This window comes from Sminthopsis crassicaudata, chromosome 5 (genome assembly GCF_048593235.1).
Source record: "Sminthopsis crassicaudata isolate SCR6 chromosome 5, ASM4859323v1, whole genome shotgun sequence".
NCBI lineage: Eukaryota > Metazoa > Chordata > Mammalia > Dasyuromorphia > Dasyuridae > Sminthopsis > Sminthopsis crassicaudata.
In genome coordinates, this window is record NC_133621.1 from 293,983,112 (window position 1) to 294,005,073 (window position 21,962).

Here is a 21,962-nt window from a genome sequence, read left to right on the forward strand (position 1 = left end):
GAAATGAGGGGTGACTCGATCTCTACAAGGAAGAGAGAACCAGGGGGATCCATCTGAGATGGTTCTGGTTTTCTAGCCAAGGTTACTCCAGCCAGCTGAAGCCCATCAAGCAATTAAAACTCCTTAATTGCCAGAGAGGAACTTGAGCATTCCCACCTGAAGGCCGGCCAACCTACCTACCCAGTGGGCTGGTCTTGCCTTTGAGGGCCACGTGATAACCCATCTGACCAATCAGAGTGAAGACACCCTTGGGTTTAAAAGGCCCTGTGGCTCATACTCAGGGTCGTCCTGAGTCGTCCAGAAAGGCCAGTGACCCAGTTGATGGTTACTGCTGGATCCTGTTCACATCCTGGCTTTTAGCTCAGGTGCCAGTGGGGCCAATTTACTCACAATCCACATGTCACTGTTAGTAAAATGTTCTCTTGCCCTGGAGAAAACTGGGCCTCAGCATCATTTTTACTTGTTATTGTTTTGGGGATTCACAGGGAATTTTAGGGTAAAGGTCGGGTCCCCCAGGTCTCTTAAAAATAATCTCTCACTTCTTTGGGCCCTGGTGGACACTTTCCATGTCTCAGAAGTGTTTTTCTTCTAGGAAACTGTGGCTGTGACCTGACTCTCCCCCTGAAACCCAAGATCTCTGGGCAAGGAGGTAAGGACCATCTTGGGGATATTTTTGTATTAAAAATTGCAATTCTGTGTATATGTCTGAAATAATTGGCAATAAAAATCCAGTTAAATTCTCTGGGCTGCCTTTGAAGGGAATTGTTTCCTTCAAAGATCTCTCCAAGTAAAACAGAGAGAATCAGGGGGCTGATTTGAGTGTGCACCAATTTTCAGCATTCTTCCAAGCTTACACAACTGAGAGACCCATATTTTTACCAGAAAAGTGGGAACTACTTTGCTTCCTTGGTGATCTCCAAGACTTTTTGGAGAACTGAAAATTTCCTGATTCTAGTCAAAGAATCACAGGGTATCCTAGTGATGGATTTTGGGTTTTGGTTTTTGTTTTCTTTTGTTTTTTTTTAGTTTGGGGATTCAGGAGTGCCAATGGAACTATTCTCACCTGGTATCCTAATAGGGTTCCTATGGGAATGGAGAAAAATGGGTTAGAGGAGATGATTATTATTTTTTTTTACCTCTGTGAATGAGTATATGTGTATGAGTGTAAAGAAAACCCCTTTCTCTTATGGTTGGATTAGTCTGTGGAGTGTGGTTATGGCACACTACTTTTTTTTTTTTTTTTTTTTTGTTCTGGCTGTAGTTTCATTAATATTACTGAGTGACAATGCCTCTTTAATTCACTTTGGAGACTCCTCTATTAGCTTTTAAACCATGTCCCCAAAGGATGGAACCCATTGGCATCTGCACCTAGGCTGAGCAAGCATGGCACTGAGAAAGCAGTAGTAAAAAAACCAAGGGTCAGAGGGTAAATCCTATGTCTCCTTAGGAGAGACACAGAATTTGCCTTTGTATCAAAAGTGGGAAAAGGTTTTTCCTTAGCTGTTAAGTGACTGATTGCTAATTTTGGTGCTAAAAAAATGACTCTGTGTGTGTGTGTGTTTAGACAAGGGAGAGATCTTAAACATTCAGGAATGGATTCTTGCCAGGGACTTTTCTAAGCTTCCATTAGAGTTGTAAACCAGATTCATAAACTGAGCACCAGAAATGTGACTAGGCTGGGAAAGAGAAATGCATGATATAAAAAAAATTATGAAAAACAAGTCAATAGCTTCATAAAGGAGACACAAAATATAATGACGAAAATAACACCTTAAAAAACAAAGTAAATCAAATGTTGAGATACAAAAAGTCGATGAGAATGCCTTGAAAAGTTGAATTGGTCAAAAGGGGGGCGGGGGAAAGGGGGTTACAAAGATTCCCTGAAGAAAAAACTCTCTAAACAGTAGAATTGGCCAAATGGAAAAAGAGGTATAGAAGTTAACTGAAGAAAAGAACTCCTTAAAAATTGTAATTCAGTACAAATGGAAGCTTTACCAAAAACAAACAAACAAACAAAAACCCAAAAAACAAAACAAAACAATAAAACAAAACAAAAGCCAAAAGAATGGAAAAATAGAAGACACTATAAGATCTCACTAGAAAAACAACTGACTTGGAAAATAGATCCCAGACAGATAACTTAAAAATTAATGGGCTAATTCTGGAGAGCAATTTGGAACTATGCCCAAAAAGTTATCAAACTGTGCATACCCTTTGACCCAGCATTGCTGCTATTGGGATTATATCCCAAAGAAATACTAAAGAGCGTTAAGGGACCTGTATGTGCCAAAATGTTTGTGGCAGCTCTTTTTGTTGTAGCTAGAAACTGGAAGATGAATGGATGTCCATCAGTTGGAGAATGGTTGGGTAAATTATGGTATATGAAGGTTATGGATTATTATTGCTCTGTAAGAAATGACCAGCAGGAGGAATACAGAGAGACTTGGAGAGACTTACATCAACTGATGCTGAGTGAAATGAGCAGAACCAGAAGATCGCTGTACACTTCAATGCTGTATGAAGATGTATTCTGATGGAAGTGGATATCTTCAACATAAAGAAGATCCAACTCACTTCCAGTTGATCAATGATGGACAGAAACAACTACACCCAGAGAAGGAACACTGGGAAGTGAATGTAAATTGTTAGCACTGCTGTCTATCTACCTGGGTTACTTATACCTTCGGAAGCTAATAATTAATGTGCAACAAGAAAATGGGATTTACACACATATATTGTATCTAGGTTATATTGTAACACATGTAAAATGTATGGGATTACCTGTCATCGGGGGGAGGGAGAGGAGGGACGGGGGAATAATTTGGAAAAATGAATACAAGGGATAATATTATAAAAAAAATTACTCATGCATATATACTGTGGGGAAAAAAATTCTAAAAAAAAAAAAAATTAATGGGCTACCTGAAAGCCAAGATCAAAAAGAACCTAGAAATCATCTTTCAAGAAATTATCAAAGAAAATCTTCCCTGATATTCTACAATGATGAAAAATGCTATCCATCACCACAAATTAATGGTGTCTTTTTTTTAACTTGCTTGATTTTTCTTGATTTTTTATTTTGGTTTAATTTCTTTCATGACATGGCTAATGTATTAGGAAATGCTTTGTATGACTATACATGTGTGACCTATATCAAATTCTTTGCCTTTTCAAGAGGGGATGGAGGAGAGAATTTGGAACTCAAAGGCGAAGATAGAAATGGAAAGAATCCAGTGATTTACCTCTTGAAAGAGATCCCAAAATGAAAATCCCAGGAATACTACACCCAAATTCCAGACCTTTCAGGTCTGCAAGCTGCCAAAAAAAACCACAACAGGATAATAAATAATTTAGTAGCTTCTACGTCAAAGGATTGGAGGGTTTGGTATATGATCTAATAAAAGGTAAAGGATTTAAGATCAAGAATCACCCAGAAAAATTGAGTATAATCCTTCAAAGGAAAAAATATATATTAAAAGAAATAAAGGCTTTCAAGCATTCCTGATAAAAAGACCAGAGCTGAATAGGAAATCTGACTTTCAAATACAAGACTATAGAGAATTATTAAAAAGGTAAACCAGAAAAGAGAAATTATAAGGGACTTAATAAGGTTAAACTGTTTATATTCTAACATGGGTAAACAACACTTAACTCATTTTTTAAAGTTCTCTTTATTAGAGCAGCTAGGAATAGTACAGAGGGTACAGATGTGAGCTGAATATGAAGGGACAGTATCTAAAAAAAAATTAAGGAATGAGAAAGAAAATGCACTAGGAGAAAGAGAAAGAAATGTACAATTGGGTAAACTATCACATTTTTTTTAAATGAAAGAAAAGCTTTTACAGAGAAGGAAAGGTGAGGAGGAATGAGTGAACCTTAACTCTCATCAGAATTGGCCCAAACAGTTGGGTATTGAAATCTATCTAATAGGAAGTTTGAGCTGGGGGTGCCAGTGATAGGGAAGGTAGATTGAGGAAGGGAGTAATCAAAAGCAAAACTTTTGAGATGGCACTAGGTGAAAAGAAAGGGAGAACAAAGTAAATAGGGTGAGGGGAAAAATAGGATGGAGGGAAATACATTTAGTGATAACTGAAAAAAACTTTTAAAGCAATTTTCTCTGATAAAAGCCTCAAATACATAGAGAACTAAGTTGAATTTATTAAAAAGGAGCCAATTAATGAAGGATCATGAGAAAGGAAGAGTTTTCAATTAAAAGTAATCAAAGTTACCTATCACTATGAGATATTCTAAATAGCTATGATTAGAGGAATGCAAATTAAAACAATTCTGCAGTATACCTCATGCCAATAAGACCAGTTAATAGGACAGAAAATAATAATGACAAATGTTGGGGAGGATGAGAGAAAAATGACATCCATGTACTATTGGTGGAATAGTGGTGGAGAGAGCTAAGCCCTAAGGACTATAGAACCATGTAGTAAACTCTTTGACCTAGGAGTGCCACTAGTATATCTGTTTCCAAAAAAAGGTAAAAAACGAAAAGGGAAAAGAACCTGTATGTACAGAAATATTTATAGTAACTCTTTTCTGGTGGCAGGAAACTGGAAACTAGGGGGATGCCCATCAAATGGAAAATGGTTTAACAAACTGTCCTCTGTGATAGAATACTATTATGCTATAAGAAATAAAATAATAAGAAAACAGCTGCACAAAACCTCTGAAGCTTAGGAGAAAGGACTCTTCATCCTGGAAGCAGAGCCTTACTTTAACAAAGAGTTACAAATCAAGTAATAAGCTAGGGAAATGAGCAAATAGAAAAAAAATTCTGACCATAGAAAGGTGACAGGAAGAGCAAAATACCATCTCAGAAAAAGATAAAGTCAAAACTCCAAACACCCAAAGTTTCCAAGAACAGTGAGTGAAAGAGCTCCAAAAAAGGATTCTGAAAATCAAGTAAAAGAAGCGGAGGAAAAACTGGAAAGAGAAATGAATAATGTAAGAAAATCATGAAAAACAAGTCAACAGCTTGGTAAAGGAGACAAAATATGCAGAAAAAAATGACACTTTAAAAAGCAGAGTCAGCCAACTACTGAGGTATAAAAAGGCAATGAGAATGCCTGCTCTCAGAAAAATCAGGAAAGACTTCTATGAACCGTTGGAAAGGAAAATGTACTATGTACAAAATAAAAGCAATATTATAAGATATCAATTATGAATGATATTATCAGCAAAACAATGATCTTCCACTTATGATGAAAAATGCTATCCATCACCACAAATTTATGGTGTCTTTTTTAACTTGCTTGATTTTTCTTGATTTTTTTTTTGGTCCATATTCTTTCACAACATGGCTAATGTATTAGGAAATGTTTTGCACGACTACACATGTGTGACCTATAGCAAATTGTTTCCCTTTTCAATGAGGGAATGGGGCAAGCAGAAGAGAATTTGAACTCAAAAGTTCTAAAAACAAATGTTAAATTTTGTTCTTATATTTAATTGGAGAAAAATAAAATACTAAGAATTAAAAAAGATTTTAAAAAATAAGAATAAAAGCCTGTTACAGATAGGGAAAAAAATTAGAAAAAGTAGCTTTTGGGGGAATGGAGCCAAGACAAAACTGCAGAGAGTAGACATGTCTTTATCTGAATTCCTCTTAGTATCCCTCAGATCAACATCCGATCAAACCTCTGAACTGGTTTTGGAGTGACAGAACCCACAAATATTTGGAGTACAATAAATTTCTAGAAGATGATACTTTGGAAAAGAACTTCAGAAAAAATTTCTTTAAATTGGGCAGGGTAGAGGCTGCTGTGGGCCAGTACAAGGAACCTCAGACCATGGAATCAGAGTTTTGTGGTGCACTAGAAAATCTACTGGGGGGGGGGGGGTCTTGGGCTACTCTGTCCTGATTAAAACCAGTTGATCAACAGATTAGCGGTGAGTCACCCATAGCAAATACAAAGGGCAAATAGTGAGCCTCTGAACCTCAGAAAATTGTGAGACCTGGCCACACCTACCCAGCACCAAAAATCAGTCAGTAGCACCAGCCCCAGGGCAAACTAAAGCAGCTGTCACCCCTTTGCCTTAAGAGCTGACTTCAACCTTTTTTAAAAAAATGAGCAAAAAAGCAAAAAGAACCCTGATCATAGACAGCTTTTATGGAGAAAGAGAAGAATAGACCTCAAACCCTGAGGATCCTACAGGCAAATCAACTCCATTTGAAGCTTCTAAGGATGATATGAGTTGATCTCCATTTCACAAGGCTCTCTTGGAAGAATTCAAATAGGATCTTAAAAGTGTTAGAAGAAAAATGGGGAAAGGAAATGAGAATGTGGTAAGAGAGTTTGGAAAAGAAAAAACAGAAATAATCTGAAGAAAACTCCTTAAAAATAGATTTGACAAAATTGAAAAGGCAAGTAACTCCTTACAAAGTAGATATGAAAAAGAAACCAATTTGTTGAAAAACAGAATTTGTGAAATGGGAAAAAAAAATGCAATAGAACAAAACACCTAATTTAAAAGCTCAATTGGCCAAATGCAAAACGGGACCAAAAAAAAAAAAACTAACTAAAGAAAATAATTCACTAAAAATTAGAATTGAACAAGAATCATTCAAATCTGAAAAAAATAGAAAAAAAATGTAAGCTACCTCATTGGAAAAAGAACTGACCAGGAAAATAGACCTAGGAGAGACAATCTAAGAAATATTGGATTTCCTGAAAACCATGATGGGGGAAAAAAAAGCATAGACATCATCTTTCAGGAAATTATCAAGGAAAACTGCCCTGATGTCCTAGAACCAGAGAGTAAAATAGCTATTGAAAGAATTCACTGATCACGTCTTGAAAGAGGCCCCAAAATGAAAACTCCAAGGAATATCATAGCTAAATTTCAGAATTATCAAATCAAGTAGAAAATATTGCAAGCGCCAGAAGAAAATAATTAAAATATCAAGGAGCCACAATCGGTATTACTCAGGACCTACAAGCTTCCACTTTAAAGGATTGAAGGTCAGCATTTTCTTTCAGTGGAAAAGATGGACATTCAATGAAACGGGTGAATTTCATTTATTTCTGATGAAAAGGCAAGAGGTGAATAGAAAATTTGATCTTCAAATGCAGAACTCAAGAGAAGCATAAAAAGGAAAAAAAAAGGAAAAAACAATTTTTAAAAGTTAAAAAGCTTACATCCCTGTATGGGAACATATGTATAATTCTTGACATCTGTATCTCTGTTATTGATATATTTAGAAGATACAGGTATCATCTGATTTTATTGGGATGATATATAAAAGAAACTAGATGAGGAAAAGTGATTCTATTGGAAGAAGAGGAAAATGGGACTTAAAATGAGGTAAATTAAATTTTATGAAAAGGCAAAAAAGACCTATTACAATTGAGGGAAAGAAGGGAGAGGGATAAGCATTATGTTTATCTTACTCTCATCAGACATGGCTCAAAGAGAGAGTGTCAGACACATTTAGCTTCACAGAGAACCTGATCTCACCGTAAACTGAAGTAGGAGGGAAAAGAAGAAAGGAAAAGGGGAGACTAATAAAATGGAGAACAGAAAAAGAAAAGGAAAAATTTAGAAAGGGGAGGGCTATTTGAGGCAGGGGGTGGACAGAAGCAAAATACTGGGGAGGAAGGAAGGGGGGGGGAAGGAAAGGAAAGAGAAAAGTATAACTGGGGTAAAACAAGATGGCAGGAAATGGAGTTGGTAATTGTAACTGTTAATGAGAATGGAATGAAATCTCCCATAAAACCAAAATGGATAGCAGACTGGATTAAAAGCCAGAATCCTACAATTTGTTTACAAGAAACACATCTAAAGAAGGGTAATAAAGAGTAAAGATAAAAAGCTGGAACAGAATCTACTATGCTTCAGCTGAGAAAAAAAAAAAAAAAGGCAGGGGTTGTGATCTTGATTTCAGACCAAGCAAAAGCAAAATAGATCTAATAAAGAGATAAGGAAGGAAACTGCATCCTACTAAAAGGTACCATAGATACTGAGGTAATATAACGAACATATATGCACCAAGTGATATAGCCATCCAGATTCCTAGAGGAGAAGTTAAGAGAGCTGCAAGAAGAATTACACAGTAAAACTACTAGTGAGGGACCTCAACCTTCTTCTCTCAGAACGAGATAAATCAAACCACAAAATAAATAAGAAAAAAAGTGAAGGAGGTAAATAGAATTCTAGAAAAGTTAGGTATAATAGACCTTTGGAGAAAACTGAATGGAGACAGGAATATACTTTTTTCTCAGCAGTACATGGAACCTATACAATTTTGACCATATATTAGGGCATAAAGACCTCAAAATCAAATGCAGAAAGGTAGAAATAGTAAATGTTTTTTTTTTTTTCAGATCATGATGCAATAAAAATTACATGCCATAAGAGGCCAGAGGAAAATAGACCAAAAATTAATTGGAAACTAAATCCTAAAGAATGAGTGTCGAAACAAATCATAGACACAATCGATAATTTCATCCAAGAAAATGACAATGAGACAACATACCAAAATTTATAGGATGCAGTCAAAGAAGTTCTTGGGGGAAGTTTTATATCTCTAGATGCTTACTTGCATAAAATAGAGAAAGAGAAACTCAATAAATTGGGCTGGCAACTAAAAAAGCTAGAAAAAGAACAAATTAACCCCCCTAACCCCATTAAATACCAAATTTGAAATTCAAAATAAAAGAGGAGATTAATAAAATTGAAAGAAAACTATTGAATTAATAAACAAGAGTTGGTTTTATGAAAAAAAAATAGATAAACCTTTAGTTAATTTGATTAGAAAAAGGAAAGAAAAACAAATTGTTAGTATCAAAAATGAAAAGGGAGCAACTAGGTGGTGTAGTGGATAGATCATCAGTCCTGAAATCAGGAGGACCCAACTTCAAATCTGGCCTCAAGACATTTAACACTTCCTGGGGGGCAAGTCACTTAACCCCAATTGCCTTAGGAGGGGAAAAGACAAAAATGAAAAAGGAGAACTTTCTACTAGTGAAGTGGAAATTGGAGCAATAATTAGGAGTTATTTTGCCTAACTATATGTCAATAAATCTAATAATCTAAGTGAAATGGACAAATACTTACAAAAATATAATGACCACATTAACAGAACAGGAAATAAATTACTTTAAATAGTCCCATCTTAGAAAAAGAAATAAAATAAACTATTAATCAACTCTCTAAGAAAAAATGCCCGGGGCCAGATGGATTTACATGTGAATTCTACCAAACATTTAAAGAATGATTAATTCCAGTGCTATGAATACTATTTGAAAAAATAGGGAAAGAAGGGTGTCCTACCAAATTCCTTTTATGACACAGATATGGTGTTGATACCAAAATGACATAGGGTCAAAATAGAAAGAAAATTATAGACCAATTTCTTTACTGAATACTGATGGAAAAATCCTAAATAAAATATTAGCAAAAAGATTACAGCAAGTCATCCCCAGGATAATTCACAATGACCAAGAAGGACTTATACAAGGAACATAGGGCTGGTTCAATATTAAGAAAACTATTAGCATAACTGACCATATCAATAACCAAGTTAACAAAAATCATATGATTTTCTTCATAGATGCAGAAAAAAAAAACATTTGACAAAATCCAACACCCATTTCTATTAAAAACACTAGAAAATATAGGAACAAATGGACTTTTCCTTAAAATGATCAGTAGTATCTATTGAAAACCATCAACAAGCATCACATGTAATAGGGACACACTACAACCATTCCCAATAAGATCAGGGGTGAAACGGGGTTGCCCACTATCACCATTAATATTCAAGATTGTATTCGAGATGTCAGTTTGGGTAATAAGAAAAGAAAAACAGATTAAGGAATTAGAGTAGGTAATGAGGAAACCAAATTATTACTTTTTTGCAGATGATATGTAGATTCTAGAAAATCAATTAAAAAACAACTAGAAATAATTCACAACTTTAGCAAAGTTGCAGGATACAAATCCACAGAAATCATCAGCAATTTTATGTTGTTAACAAAGTCCAACAGCAAGAGATACAAAGAGAAATTCCATTTAAAGTAACTAGGTAATATAAAATATTTGGGAGTTTACCTGCTAAGGCAAAATCAGGAACTATATGAACACAACTACAAAACACTTTCCACATAAATAAAGTCAGATCTAATCAGTTGGAAAAATATCCATGATGTGTGTGTCTATGTACGTGTACATTTGTATATGTCTGTACGCAGAGCAAATATAATAAAAATGACAATACTACCTAAAATAATCTAATTATTCCATGCCATACCAATCAAACTCCCAGGAAATTTCTTTACGGATCTAGAAAAAAATAATATCTGGAAGAACAAAAGGTTAAGAATGTCAAGAGAATTAATGAAAAAATGCCATTGAAGGTGGCCTAGCTCTGCCAGAAATAAAAGAATATTACATAGCAGCAGTCATCAAAATCATTTGGTATTGGCTAAGAAATAGTGTTCAATTGGTGAAATAGGTTGGGTTCACAGGAAAAAATAGTCAATGACTGTAGTAATCTAGTGTTTGACAAACCCAAAGACTCCAGCTTTTGTGATAAGAACTTGCTATTTGACAAAAACTGCTGGGAAAATTGGAAATTAATATGGCAGAATCTAAACATTGATCCATACCTAACATCATATACAAAGATAAGGTCGAAATGGGTTCATGATTTAGATGTAGTGATATTATAAGAAAATTAGAAGAACATAGGATAGTTTACCTCTCAGATCTGTGGAGAAAGAAGGAATTTATGGCCAAAGAAGAACTGGAGTTCATTATTGAACACAAAATAGATAATTTGATTATATTAAGTTAAAAAGGTTTTATACAAACAAGATTAGAAGGGAAGCAATAAACTAGGAAAAAAAATTAAATTCAAGAGTTCTGATAAATGCCTCATTTCTAAAATATATAGAGATTTGATTCAGATTTTAAGAATTCAAGCCATTCTCCAATTGATAAAATCGAAGGACATGAACAGACAATTTTCAGGTGAAGAAACTGAAATCATTTCTAGCCATATGAAAAAGTAGACTAAATCACTATTGATCAGAGAAATGCAAATTAAGACAACTCTGAGGTACCACTACACACCTCTCAGATTGGCTAAGATGACAGGAAAAGATAATGAATGTTGGAGGGGATATGGGAAAACTGGAACACTAATACATTGCTGGTGGAGTTATGAACTGATACAACCATTGTGAAGAGCAATATGAAACTATGCCCAAAGGGCTATCAAATCGACCCAGCAGTGTTTCTATTATCCTTTGACCAAGCAATGTTTCTACTGGAGTTATATTCCCAAAGAGATCTTAAATGGAAAGGGACGACCCACATGTGTAAAAATATTTTGTGGCAGCCCTTTTGGTAGTGGCAAGAAACTGAGTGGATGCCCATCAATTGGAGAATGGCTGAATAAATTATGGTATATGAATGTTATGGAATATTATTGTTCTGTAAGAAACAACCAGCAGGATGATTTCAGAAAGGCCTGGAGAAACTTACATGAACTGATGCTAAGTGAAGTGAGTAGAACCAAGAGGACATCATACACAGCAACAGCAAGATGATCAATTCTGATGGACGTGTCTCTTTTCAACAATGACATGATTGAAGCCAGTTCCAATGATCTTGTGATGAAGAGAGCCATTTACACCAAGAGAGAAGACTGTGGGAACTGAGTGTGGATCACAACATAGTATTTTCATTCTTTTTGTTGTTTTCTTGCATTTTTTTCTCATTTGTTTTCTTTTTTATTTAATTTTTCTTGTGCAAGACAATGGTGTATATATATATACACACATATATTTAATTTATATTTTAACATGTTTAACATATATTAGATTACTTGCCCTTTAGGGGAGGGGGTGGGGGAAAAAGAGGAAGAAATTTGGAACACAAGGTTTTTGCAAGGGTCAATAATGAAAAAATTATCCAGGCATATGTTTTGAAAATAAAAAGCTTTAATTAAAAAAGAAGAAAAAGTGGTTTCACTTACAATCTGGACGCTGTTAGGTTGTAAAATCAGTTGCTATTAACTATTTCATTAGGATTTAATAATGATTTCAAAGATATGTTTATTTTATAAGATGTTTGACATTGCTATTTAGGCACAGTGATCAGTTTATTTTACTTTGGCTGGTGATATGGCATAAGGCTCTATGAGGCCAAAACCTGAGAGCTTCAAAATTGAGAGGTGGAAGCCTTCACATTCAGCTCACATTACATATCAGCTCACATTAATAAAGTAAGTTCTACCTACATTTAACTGTATTAAAGCCACATTTTAACTTGGTAGCAAAATCTCATCTTCTGGAGGTATGAAGTATAACCATTCCCAGAACTTAAACAAGAGTCCTGACCAACACTGGCCTTATCAAGCCTTTCAGGGGCTCAAGGTGTTATGACCTGGATGTATGTTTACTTCTTCCATCCGGGACCCATTGCTCTGCCTGGCATGACTGCTGCTGCCTCAAGGCTCCACAGCTTGGAAATTTTAGAATATAGTTATGAAGGAGATCACCTCTTCTATGACTGATAGGCTTTTACAAAGTTTATATTATAGTAGCAGTAAAAGGATGATTTGGGATTATGAAACTGACTGGAGTTGTATCTGCAATCAATCATGAATATTGAAGTTATAACTTAAACCCACCTAGTCTTAACAAATTCCAGTCACTATATATATGTGTGTGTGTATATTTTATATATATATATATATATATTTCATATGTATATATGTGTGTGCATGTATTTATATATATATAAATATATTATATATATATTTCATATGTATATATGTGTGTGCATGTATTTATATATATATAAATATATTATATATATTTCATATGTATATATGTGTGTGCATGTATTTATATATATATAAATATATTATATATATATTTCATATGTATATGAAAATTTAGATTTATTCTCAAAAAGATGAGAGTTAAGTCTGACAGGACTGATACTGGTTTTATTCTGCTTCTGATTCCAGGTACAATTGCTGGGAAATGTCACCTAGCCAATGGTCCATAATACCAGCATCCAACAGGAGTGACTAATCTGTGAATTGTGCCAGGTGGATTTCTGCCTCAGGGAAGAGTTGGAAGACAGACTTTTGGCAGGAGCTGAGGCAGGACTCTCCTGCCTTATTACCCCTGTGATTCTCCCTTTCGAGCAGAACATTTCTCCCTCTGGCTAAATGTGATTCTGGCTGTTCCACTCTGCTAATACAACCAACTGCTTAGAATTCTGCTTAGAACTGACACTGAGTTAGGGAGAGCATGTTTCCCTTATAGCTATGTCCTTTTTACATTTTATGACAAAGGTCAATAACCATGGCAGGTGGTCAATAGAAGATATGAACACAATATTAAATATTTAACTAATACTAGGACTAATGCTAGATAAGATGGAGGTATATAAGAGCTATACTATTTAACCTGAAGCTGTCCTTTCCACAACTTAAACAAGTAAAGAAGTACTTGGGTTTCCCATGTGACTACTAATGGTTCCATGTCCAGGTATAAAGTTAAGTCTTTGGCAGGAACTTGTATTTGGGCTGTGCTTTGAAATGCAAGCAAACTATACAAGCATTACCTGAAATGTGCCCTTATGTATAGAGAGGATTCAAGAACAATGGTCAATGTGGGTGAGATACCTATTTTCCTTTGAACATGGTTAATAACTGAACATGTTTTACTATAGATCACTAGTATGATACAATCTAGAATTATTTACTTGGACTAGTATAAATATATGTTTCCTTCCCAGGTCTTCTGTTACAAAGGAATAAAATAAGCATCTCTTAGGTAAATTCATTTGTGTGGCCACTAAATTTAGGCACTAAAGTGATCTACTTACAAAGAGTCTGGTTCCCTATGTGCTTGTGTATGGGACTAGATCCTTAGCAGGGCCTCATCCTCCTAAGCGGGAAATGGGCAGTTGGAGGGAATAGCTGAAGCTAACAAATATTTTTTTTGAGAAAACAATAAGGTCAGATGATTATATATTTCACTTTTTTTTTTCCTGAGGCTGAGGTTAAAAGTGACTTGCACAGGGTCACACAGCTAGGAAGTATTAAGTGTCTGAGACCAAATTTGAACTCGAGTCCTCCTGAATTCAGGGCTGGTGCTCTCTCCACTGTGCCACCTAGCTGCCCCTGATTATATATTTCGAATGTAAATCATTTTAATGGGATACCAACATCCTGAGCATGGTCTACTAAGAACCTCTAAAAATTGGGTTCAGATTTTTATACAGGCAACTTTAAGGGGATCAACTATGATTATCAGTTGTTATTTGCGTTTCCTAAATATAGCAACATCACAGTTTGCTAACTCCCTTCACAGGACAGTCACAGCTAAGAACACTGAAGTTTTTCTGTCTATGGAGCTTGAATCCGGACTCAAGAATGAAACAGATGAATGCCAGTCCAAAAAGATCAACTGATAGTGGAGTCAGTGCCAATTTAGAAAGCTCTCTTAACCTTAGCTTACATGTCTACTTTGGTGAATGTGAAATTTTTGAGCAGCTTGAACTGGGCCCCTCCCAAGTGGGACACTGGCTTCTGCTTACCAGTAAACAGAGCAATGGCATGGACCGGGTCCCTCCCCAGGGAACTATTCTGTCCTTCTGCCTCCTTGCTGAAAGGCAGGGTGACTTGGTCTCCACAAAGAAGCCAAAATTGGGGAGGGGGTCCCCATTTGGGATGATTCTGATTTTCTAGCCAAGGTAACTATAGCCAGTCCTTAATTGCCAGAGAGGAGCATAAGCATCCCCACCTCCAAAGAGGCAGGTCTTACCTTTGTCATGGGGGGCCAAATGATGGCCCTTCTGGACAATCAGAGTTTAAAAGCCCCTGTGAGCCTCTCTCAGGGTCTTGGCTCATCCAGAGAGGCCACAACCCAGCTTCTGGGATCCTGCTGGCCTATTAAATGCCCAGGCTCACATCCTGGCTTTTGGCTGAGGGGCCAGTGGGATCATTTTACTAACAATATATGTGTTGCTATTTATAAAATGGGATCCTGACCTTGAGAAAACTGCCTCAGCATTATTTTTACTTGTTACACATCATGTGGTCAGTTTAAAAAACTTTAAAGATAGCCCTTTTGTCTAGAAGTATGTGCGAACCTGGAATTTTCTGTGTATTTTCCCTAAAACTACCATTCAAGTAAAATGCAATACTGAAGGAGAAGAAAAAACCCTGCATCTGGAGTCAGGAGTCAAGGGCTTGTCACCTCCCCCAAATTCTCTGCCTCCTCATCTAAGGAATAGGGGTCAGAGCCTGTAGACCTCAGTGTGTTGTGGCAAGGAAAGAACCTTCAAGTCTGCCCAAAGGAAGCACCTCAGCGGCCCAAGAGCTCTCTACCCCAAGATGTCTCACCTGGCTTTGCGCACAAACATCATCCAGTTACATTCATTTTCATCTGTTGTAATGATACAGAATTCGAGGACCCCATTGTGGTATATCTGCCAGCAGAAAAATTAAAAAAAAAAAGGGAGAAGTGGTTATGGGTAGGAAGGATCATCACTGACCAGGGCTGCCCAAGGACCCCTGGTAACTTCAGCTACATCTCAAGCACAGCCAGAACACTAGGATGCAAAACCCCAGTGCCTGCTAACCAGTTGGTCTCCATGGGGCACACAAAGCCCTGACCTCGGCCCCAAGCCTGGAAGCTGCACCAGGACACGCCTGGCCCATGGTCTGAGAGCAAACTCTGGGACTTGGCTGCCTCATCAGAACTTTGGGGCTTTCAGATCTTCCCAGCAGATAATATCATGAGTTAGGAAGAGAGAAGAGCTTCAGATCCCAATTTCAATTGTCTACAAATCAACTTAAATGGGAGGAATTCCCTGGTGAATCACATCTGACTGCAACAACAAAGACTCCAAGCAGTGGGGCCCGGGACTGTACAGGGACAAACTCAGGCTGAGCTCTTCCACCCCATCTGGCTGGCGTCCAAGTCGAGGGGGACTCGCCACGTCCCTGAGGAGCGCAGCTCCAGCCTGGCTCAGCTCCCCAGAGGCAGCTGTCTGCTGCTGACCTGCACATGTACACACACACATTCCTGGGGCTGATACAGGGAGCCAAGGGAGAGGAGCCCTACCTGTGCATGTGTTCCCAGTGACTGATCCAGCAGCAGTCCCTTTCACACAGGGAATTCTCTGCCAAACCCATCAACTCTTTCTCCCTGCCATAAGGCTTAGAGAACCACAAGGGACGGTGATGAAAGGGAGGTCCAAGAATCCTTCTCCCCAGGCACTTCTCCCATTTCCGTTACTCGGCTTCTACTACCCACTTGTACTAGAGCTAGAGCTGGGACTCACAGGCAAGAACAGCAATGTCCGTGTCAGCAGGTAGAAAAGCAGGCAGGGAGGGAGGCAGGAGATGGGGGGAATCTCATGGCAGGGTTTGTAACAGGGCCAGGAGCGCCACGAGAAAAGGCAAGTGAGCGACCTTGTTTGCTTCAGAAGCTTACTTGTCTGGGAGAAGTCCGTTCAGGCTCTGCAGACCTCGGGTATTCATTGACTCCAAAACAAGGTCATGGGGGGAAATAATATTTATCAATATGACCTTTTTATTTCCCCCAACAACACAATCTCGTTTTTGGATGACTGCCTACATTCAGACTAGTATAGTCCCTGAAACCAAATATGCCCCACAGACGGGCTGCTAGAATCATTTACTTTCAGAATCACTTTGCCTGGGTTTTACTCTGCAACACTGACTTGGTAGCCAGGGCTCCAGCAGCAAGGAGAATACAAGAAGCCATCCAATATTTTACATAAGAGATATTTTGGCTACTTCTCTTTCCTTCTACCTTTAATACAAAGCTTAACAAATTTCTTTAAAAAAAAATAAATCTTCACTTTTATGGATTATCTCTTGTGATTACATCACTTTCATTTCCAAGCAGTTTTCCTTTTCCCTACTCATCAAGGCATGAATTGTACCCAAAAAATGGAGAGGGACTACAAGCAGAGAAAGCAGTTTAGTTACACTGGAAAAAAAAAATCAGCTGAGCCTGACTGCAGACCTAATGCTCACAGGCACAGTCCCCTACCTCTTCGAGGCAAGACTGTTGCTGTTCCGTTCTTCAGTCCTCAGTTTTGTCTGATTCTTCCTGACTCCATTTGGGATTTTCCAGGCAAAGATACTGGGGGATTTTGCCATTTCCTTCTCCAGATCATTTTACAGATGAGGAAACTGAGGCAGACATGGTAAGGTGATCTATCCAGGTCACAGAGTTAGGAAGTATTGAGGCCAGATTTGAACATGGTAAGGCATCTTCCTGCCTCCAGGCCGGTGCTCTATCCACAGTTCTAATAGAAAACTCACACACACACACACACACACACACACACACACACACACACACACACACCCCAACACCAACCTTCCAGATATGATTAGCTGCCTTGTCTGTCCAATCCGCTACTTCCATAGAGTGACTCTGCTGGCCAATCAGTGGCCCAAAGCAAGTCCGAACAGGAATGGTTTCTCCAGTCCACACACCTAGCAGCAGGAAGAATCCAACAATCAAAGGGACTGAAGCCACTTCCAAAGGTTCAGGGAAAAAAGGGCAAGATATATGTACAGAGTCCCATGGGCAGGCAACTTTGGAGCCTCCTCCCCCAGACTTGCCAGGTACCTGGATCTAACTGTTAGCCCTTCTTGACAAATAGGGAAGATGTGATATGGAGCTGATGGAGGGGAAGGGATCTGATTCATCCTTGCCTTCTATTCTGGCAGCCGGGAAGCTTGCCTATTCTTCAAAACCTGCTCTCCTGGAGCTAACATTCTGAAAGAATCTTAGGATGTCATGCTATAAATGCTTCTGCTCCAAATTATCATCAAATAAAAGTTTAAGTGAAACTTGGGGAAATGTATTCTAGGCAGCCATTCTGTTCTTCTGTGGCACCCCATCACTGCCCAAACACTCCTCTGACTGACAAAACACTCCTTGTGATCAAGGATATTCCTGATGTTATTTTCATGTTGCCATTGAGAAGGCTAAGCCTGAAGATAAACTTGCCCCTGACTTGTCTGTGGGGAATCAAGAAGACCCTGCCATACCAGAGTTCTCTTCTACCAACTTAGGAGAGGGTTCTGAGAAAGGGAGTTTTCTCTTAATGACTTCAATCCGAGTTATACTTAGCAGCTCCTGCCACCATTCTGAAATCCCACAAATATTGCTCCTGGCCAGCTGTGATCTCCCTGCAGCACCTGTCCTTACCACTAACAGCAAGGAGGGGGGGAGCAGGCAGGTTTTATGGCTCTTACCCACATCTGGCACCAGGAGAGACTGGCGGAGGACCAGCTGCTTTGGCAGAGACAGCCTGGCTCGGCTCTCGATGGGGCTGTCTGGAACAAAAGTCACCGGTCCATGGTCGGGGCAATCTGAGGGGTAGGCTCGGTCACAGAGTGTGCACCCTGGAGACGAGAAGATGAGACAACTTTAATGAGGCCCGAATGGATCCTGGAACTTGGCCGGCTCTCCTTTAAGAGACACTTTCATAAAATCTGAGCTGAGTACAAAAATGAGTCATCTGAATCACTACATCAAGAATTCACACTCCCATCATACCCCATGTCCACAGCCTATCCAAGGCCTTAAATAATATCTTCAATTTCCTCTAATTCAACAGACAAGACCCTTGTTCAATCTTGAGAACAATAGTTATCAGTCTTTTTAGTCTTGGGATCCTTTTATTCTTAAAAATTGGGGACTCCAAATTCATTTACTCATTCAATGCCATACCAGCCTAACTACCAAAAATAGGTAGAAAAAATGGTTTAAAAAATATATCCAGAAGAACAAAAGTTCAAGAATGTCAAGAGAATTAATGAAAGAATGAGAAGGGAAGATGGCCTAGCCATACCAGATCTCAAAAATGTATTTCCAAATGTTAATCATCAAAATAATCTAATACTGTCTAAGAATGGCATGGTGGATCAGCTGGATAGGAAAAGGAAATGACCATTGTAATCTAGTATTTGGTAAACCCAAAGATCCAAGCTCTTAGGAAAAGAATTCACTATTGGACAAACTGCTAGGAAAACTGGAAAGCCATTTGGCAGAAGTTAGGTATACACCAACATCTTACATCATATACCAAAACATGGCCAAAATGGGTACATGATTTAGTAACAGAGTGGTATAGTAAGCAAATGAGGGGAGCACAGGAAAGAATTTATGATCAAATAAGAGAGAGAGGATTATGGGATATAAGATGGATGATTTTGATTAACATCAAATTAAAAAGGATTTGCACAAACAAAGCTGATCGAACCAAGATTAGAAGGAAAATAGGAAACAGGGAAATATTTTTTACACTAAATTTTCCTGCCAAAGGTCTCATTCTCAAATGAATAGAGAACTGAGTCAAATTTATAAAAACATGAGTCATTCCCGAAATGACAAATGGTCAATGGATTGGAACAGGGAGTTCCAAATAAAAACCATTTATACTTGCATGAAAAACTGCCCTAAATCACTACTGTTTAGAGAAATGCAAATTAAACAACTCTGAAGTACCTGTCAGACTGGCTAATATGACAGAGAAGGAAGACAACAGATATTGGAGGGGTGTGGAAAAATTGGGACGCTAATATATTGCTGGTGAAATAAAAGCCTGAGAAAGACTTCCATGGAGTGATACAAAGTGAATTAAACAGAAGCAGGGCAATACTGTACACAGTAAAGGCACTACTATACAGTGACTGTGATCATTGACAAAAAAAGAAAGAAATAGTAAAAATTATTTTTACTGAGAAAAAAATACAACAATTTTTAGAATGTTAAAATAAATAAATAAAAGAGAGGTTTCTCTATGTGTGATGAGGGGGAAACCAAGGCTCCCAAGCCTGGGAACTTTCCAAGATCTTTGTTTATATGCAAAAAGGACAGACTGCCATTCATAATCTTAGGAAAACATTCTTAGGAGGCATGAAATAATCTTTCGGTCATGTTAAAAGGGAAGGGGGGCATGACTTGATCACAAAAGCCAATTTGAGCTCAAGATCACGTTCCCCATCCCCCAAGCTGAACTGCTTGCCCAAGATGGCAGGGGTGATGTTGCATCTTCCCCCCATCCCCACCCGTCCCCACTCACATATGGTAAACAAGGTCGCCATGTTCTCCTTGTTGGAGTTGGAGTCTTCCATCTGCAGGGATGGTGGCACAAAGGAGAGGTTGTCTGAGGCGACGTCGACGTGGCCTGACCCCATGGCGACCTCCTGGGTGATGGAGGACACAGCCACTGGATCGAGACTGAGACCCACCTCATGCAGGGAAACGGACTCCAGGGAGGCGAGGCTGTGTGAGGTAGAGAGGGCCACGCTGACAGAGTTGGTGCTCATGGCCACGGTGTGGATGGAGTCGGCAAGGGCGCCCTCGGGCATCCCCCCGACGCGGCCGGCCATGTGGTCCGTCTCCATGACCACGGGGAGCTCCAAGCCGTTCCCATGCAGAGGGATCACGCCCCCGTGCCCCACGGCCTCTGCCGCCAAATTGTTCCCCACTGAGTCCACAGACAAAGGTTCGTGACTCCTGGAGCCGTTTGGCATCTGGGAGTGCTCCCCGGCAACCCCCTCCATGGTCAGCTCCTCAGCCGCCATGCCGTCTGTGGAGATGGGGCTGGTCACTCTGGAGACGCTCTCCATGCTGATGGCGCTATCCAGGGCCACCTCATGGCCGTCCCCAGGATGGAGACTCTGCGCCCCGTGGGCACCGACCGCACGCGAATCCATGGGCACGATGCCCGGCTCCAGGCCAACGCTGCCGCCGGGCTGATAAGGGTCTAAAGCCGAAGGATTGTTGGGGACAGCCAGAGCGGGGTTGTTGTCCACACTGATGGAGTTCGGGTGGATGTACTGAGGAGGGGGCCTGTCGGCCAAGTAAGACAAGATGCCTGAGGGAGGAAAGAGAGGGCAAATGAGGGTGTGACCGGTGTCTGGCAGAGGGACCCCCCTCCAAATCAAGTGCTTGTTGGCTGACCACCTGAAATAAGGGCAGAGTGTCCAGAGAAGGGCATTTCCAAGCTCACAAGTGGCCGGGCCTCCTTCAGTCTCCTTGGAAACACCCCCTGCCCCTCAGCAGGCTGGGCACTGGGCAAAACCCATTCCCCACTTATAAAACCAGCCCTAAGCTGGCAGGGTTGGGGCAGGGAGGAGAGGGCCTTTGGACCACCCAGCAAGGGGAGATTCCCCCCCACAACTGTGGTCAAGAACATGCAGGTGGCACCTGGACACCTGAGGTGCAGGCGCTCTGCCTGAAAGCAGGGGCTCTTTGGCACCGGGGTGGCCTGGACCCTCAGTCAGTCTGGGGAGCCTGTAGGCCATTCCCTTCTTATTTGTCAGTGAATAAAATAACATTTAAAGGATCACAAAGGAAACCCATTAGACTGAAATAGAGTGACTGACATTTTTTAAAGCAGGTTCATGGATGGCCGTCCTGAACAAAAGGAGAGTGTTGGGGGGTTAGCTAAGCACAAGGCGGCCTTTCTCAAGAGGCCAGAGGACTCACCAGGTAGGATGTGCCTGAAGTAGCTGCTCTCCAGGTGTGGGTACGGCGGGGGTGGGAGAGGGTAGTTCCTCTCTGGTATCCCACACATCACCCCCCGATCGCCAATGCCCATCGGGAGCATCAGAGACAAGGCAGAAGGCAGAGAGCTTAAGGAGGGGCCGAGGTTTGGAATTGCAACGGGCAGTCCTGGAAAAACAGAGAAGTTCCTTTTACATTAAAACTTCCAAATATCTTCTTGGAAAACTCTGGTGGAAACCTCAGAAACTTCTTTCCATCCAGAAAAATCCCAGTTCCCTGGAGAAGAAATAACAAAAGCTCCTTCCTCCTGTGTAAGAGAAGGGTGGGGGACTCCTAGGACAGAACCCTACAGATGTGACCAGACCAGGTGTTTGCATTCGATGCTTTGGCACAACCATTTTTCTTCAAATAAGA

At 39.5% G+C, this 21,962-nt stretch overlaps 1 protein-coding gene and 1 long non-coding RNA gene across 5 annotated transcripts in view; one reads left to right on the top strand and one right to left on the bottom strand.

Moving 5' to 3' along the window:
- Positions 1 to 21,962, bottom strand: part of PRDM4 (PR/SET domain 4) — a 68,104-nt gene that overhangs the window by 3,009 nt on the left and 43,133 nt on the right. For all 4 annotated transcript variants that reach the window (XM_074271503.1, XM_074271501.1, XM_074271502.1 and 1 more), the window contains 5 exons: positions 21,531 to 21,716; positions 20,119 to 20,916; positions 18,287 to 18,436; positions 17,400 to 17,518; positions 15,386 to 15,471 (listed from right to left, as the gene is read on the bottom strand). In XM_074271503.1, the coding sequence (XP_074127604.1) occupies positions 15,386 to 15,471; positions 17,400 to 17,518; positions 18,287 to 18,436; positions 20,119 to 20,916; positions 21,531 to 21,716 (1,339 nt within the window). The remainder of the gene's footprint in view (positions 1 to 15,385; positions 15,472 to 17,399; positions 17,519 to 18,286; positions 18,437 to 20,118; positions 20,917 to 21,530; positions 21,717 to 21,962) is intronic.
- LOC141544865 (uncharacterized) lies at positions 298 to 13,412 on the top strand. Its single transcript, XR_012482827.1, has 3 exons — positions 298 to 405; positions 593 to 649; positions 12,995 to 13,412. It is a non-coding gene; the product is annotated as an uncharacterized LOC141544865 (long non-coding RNA).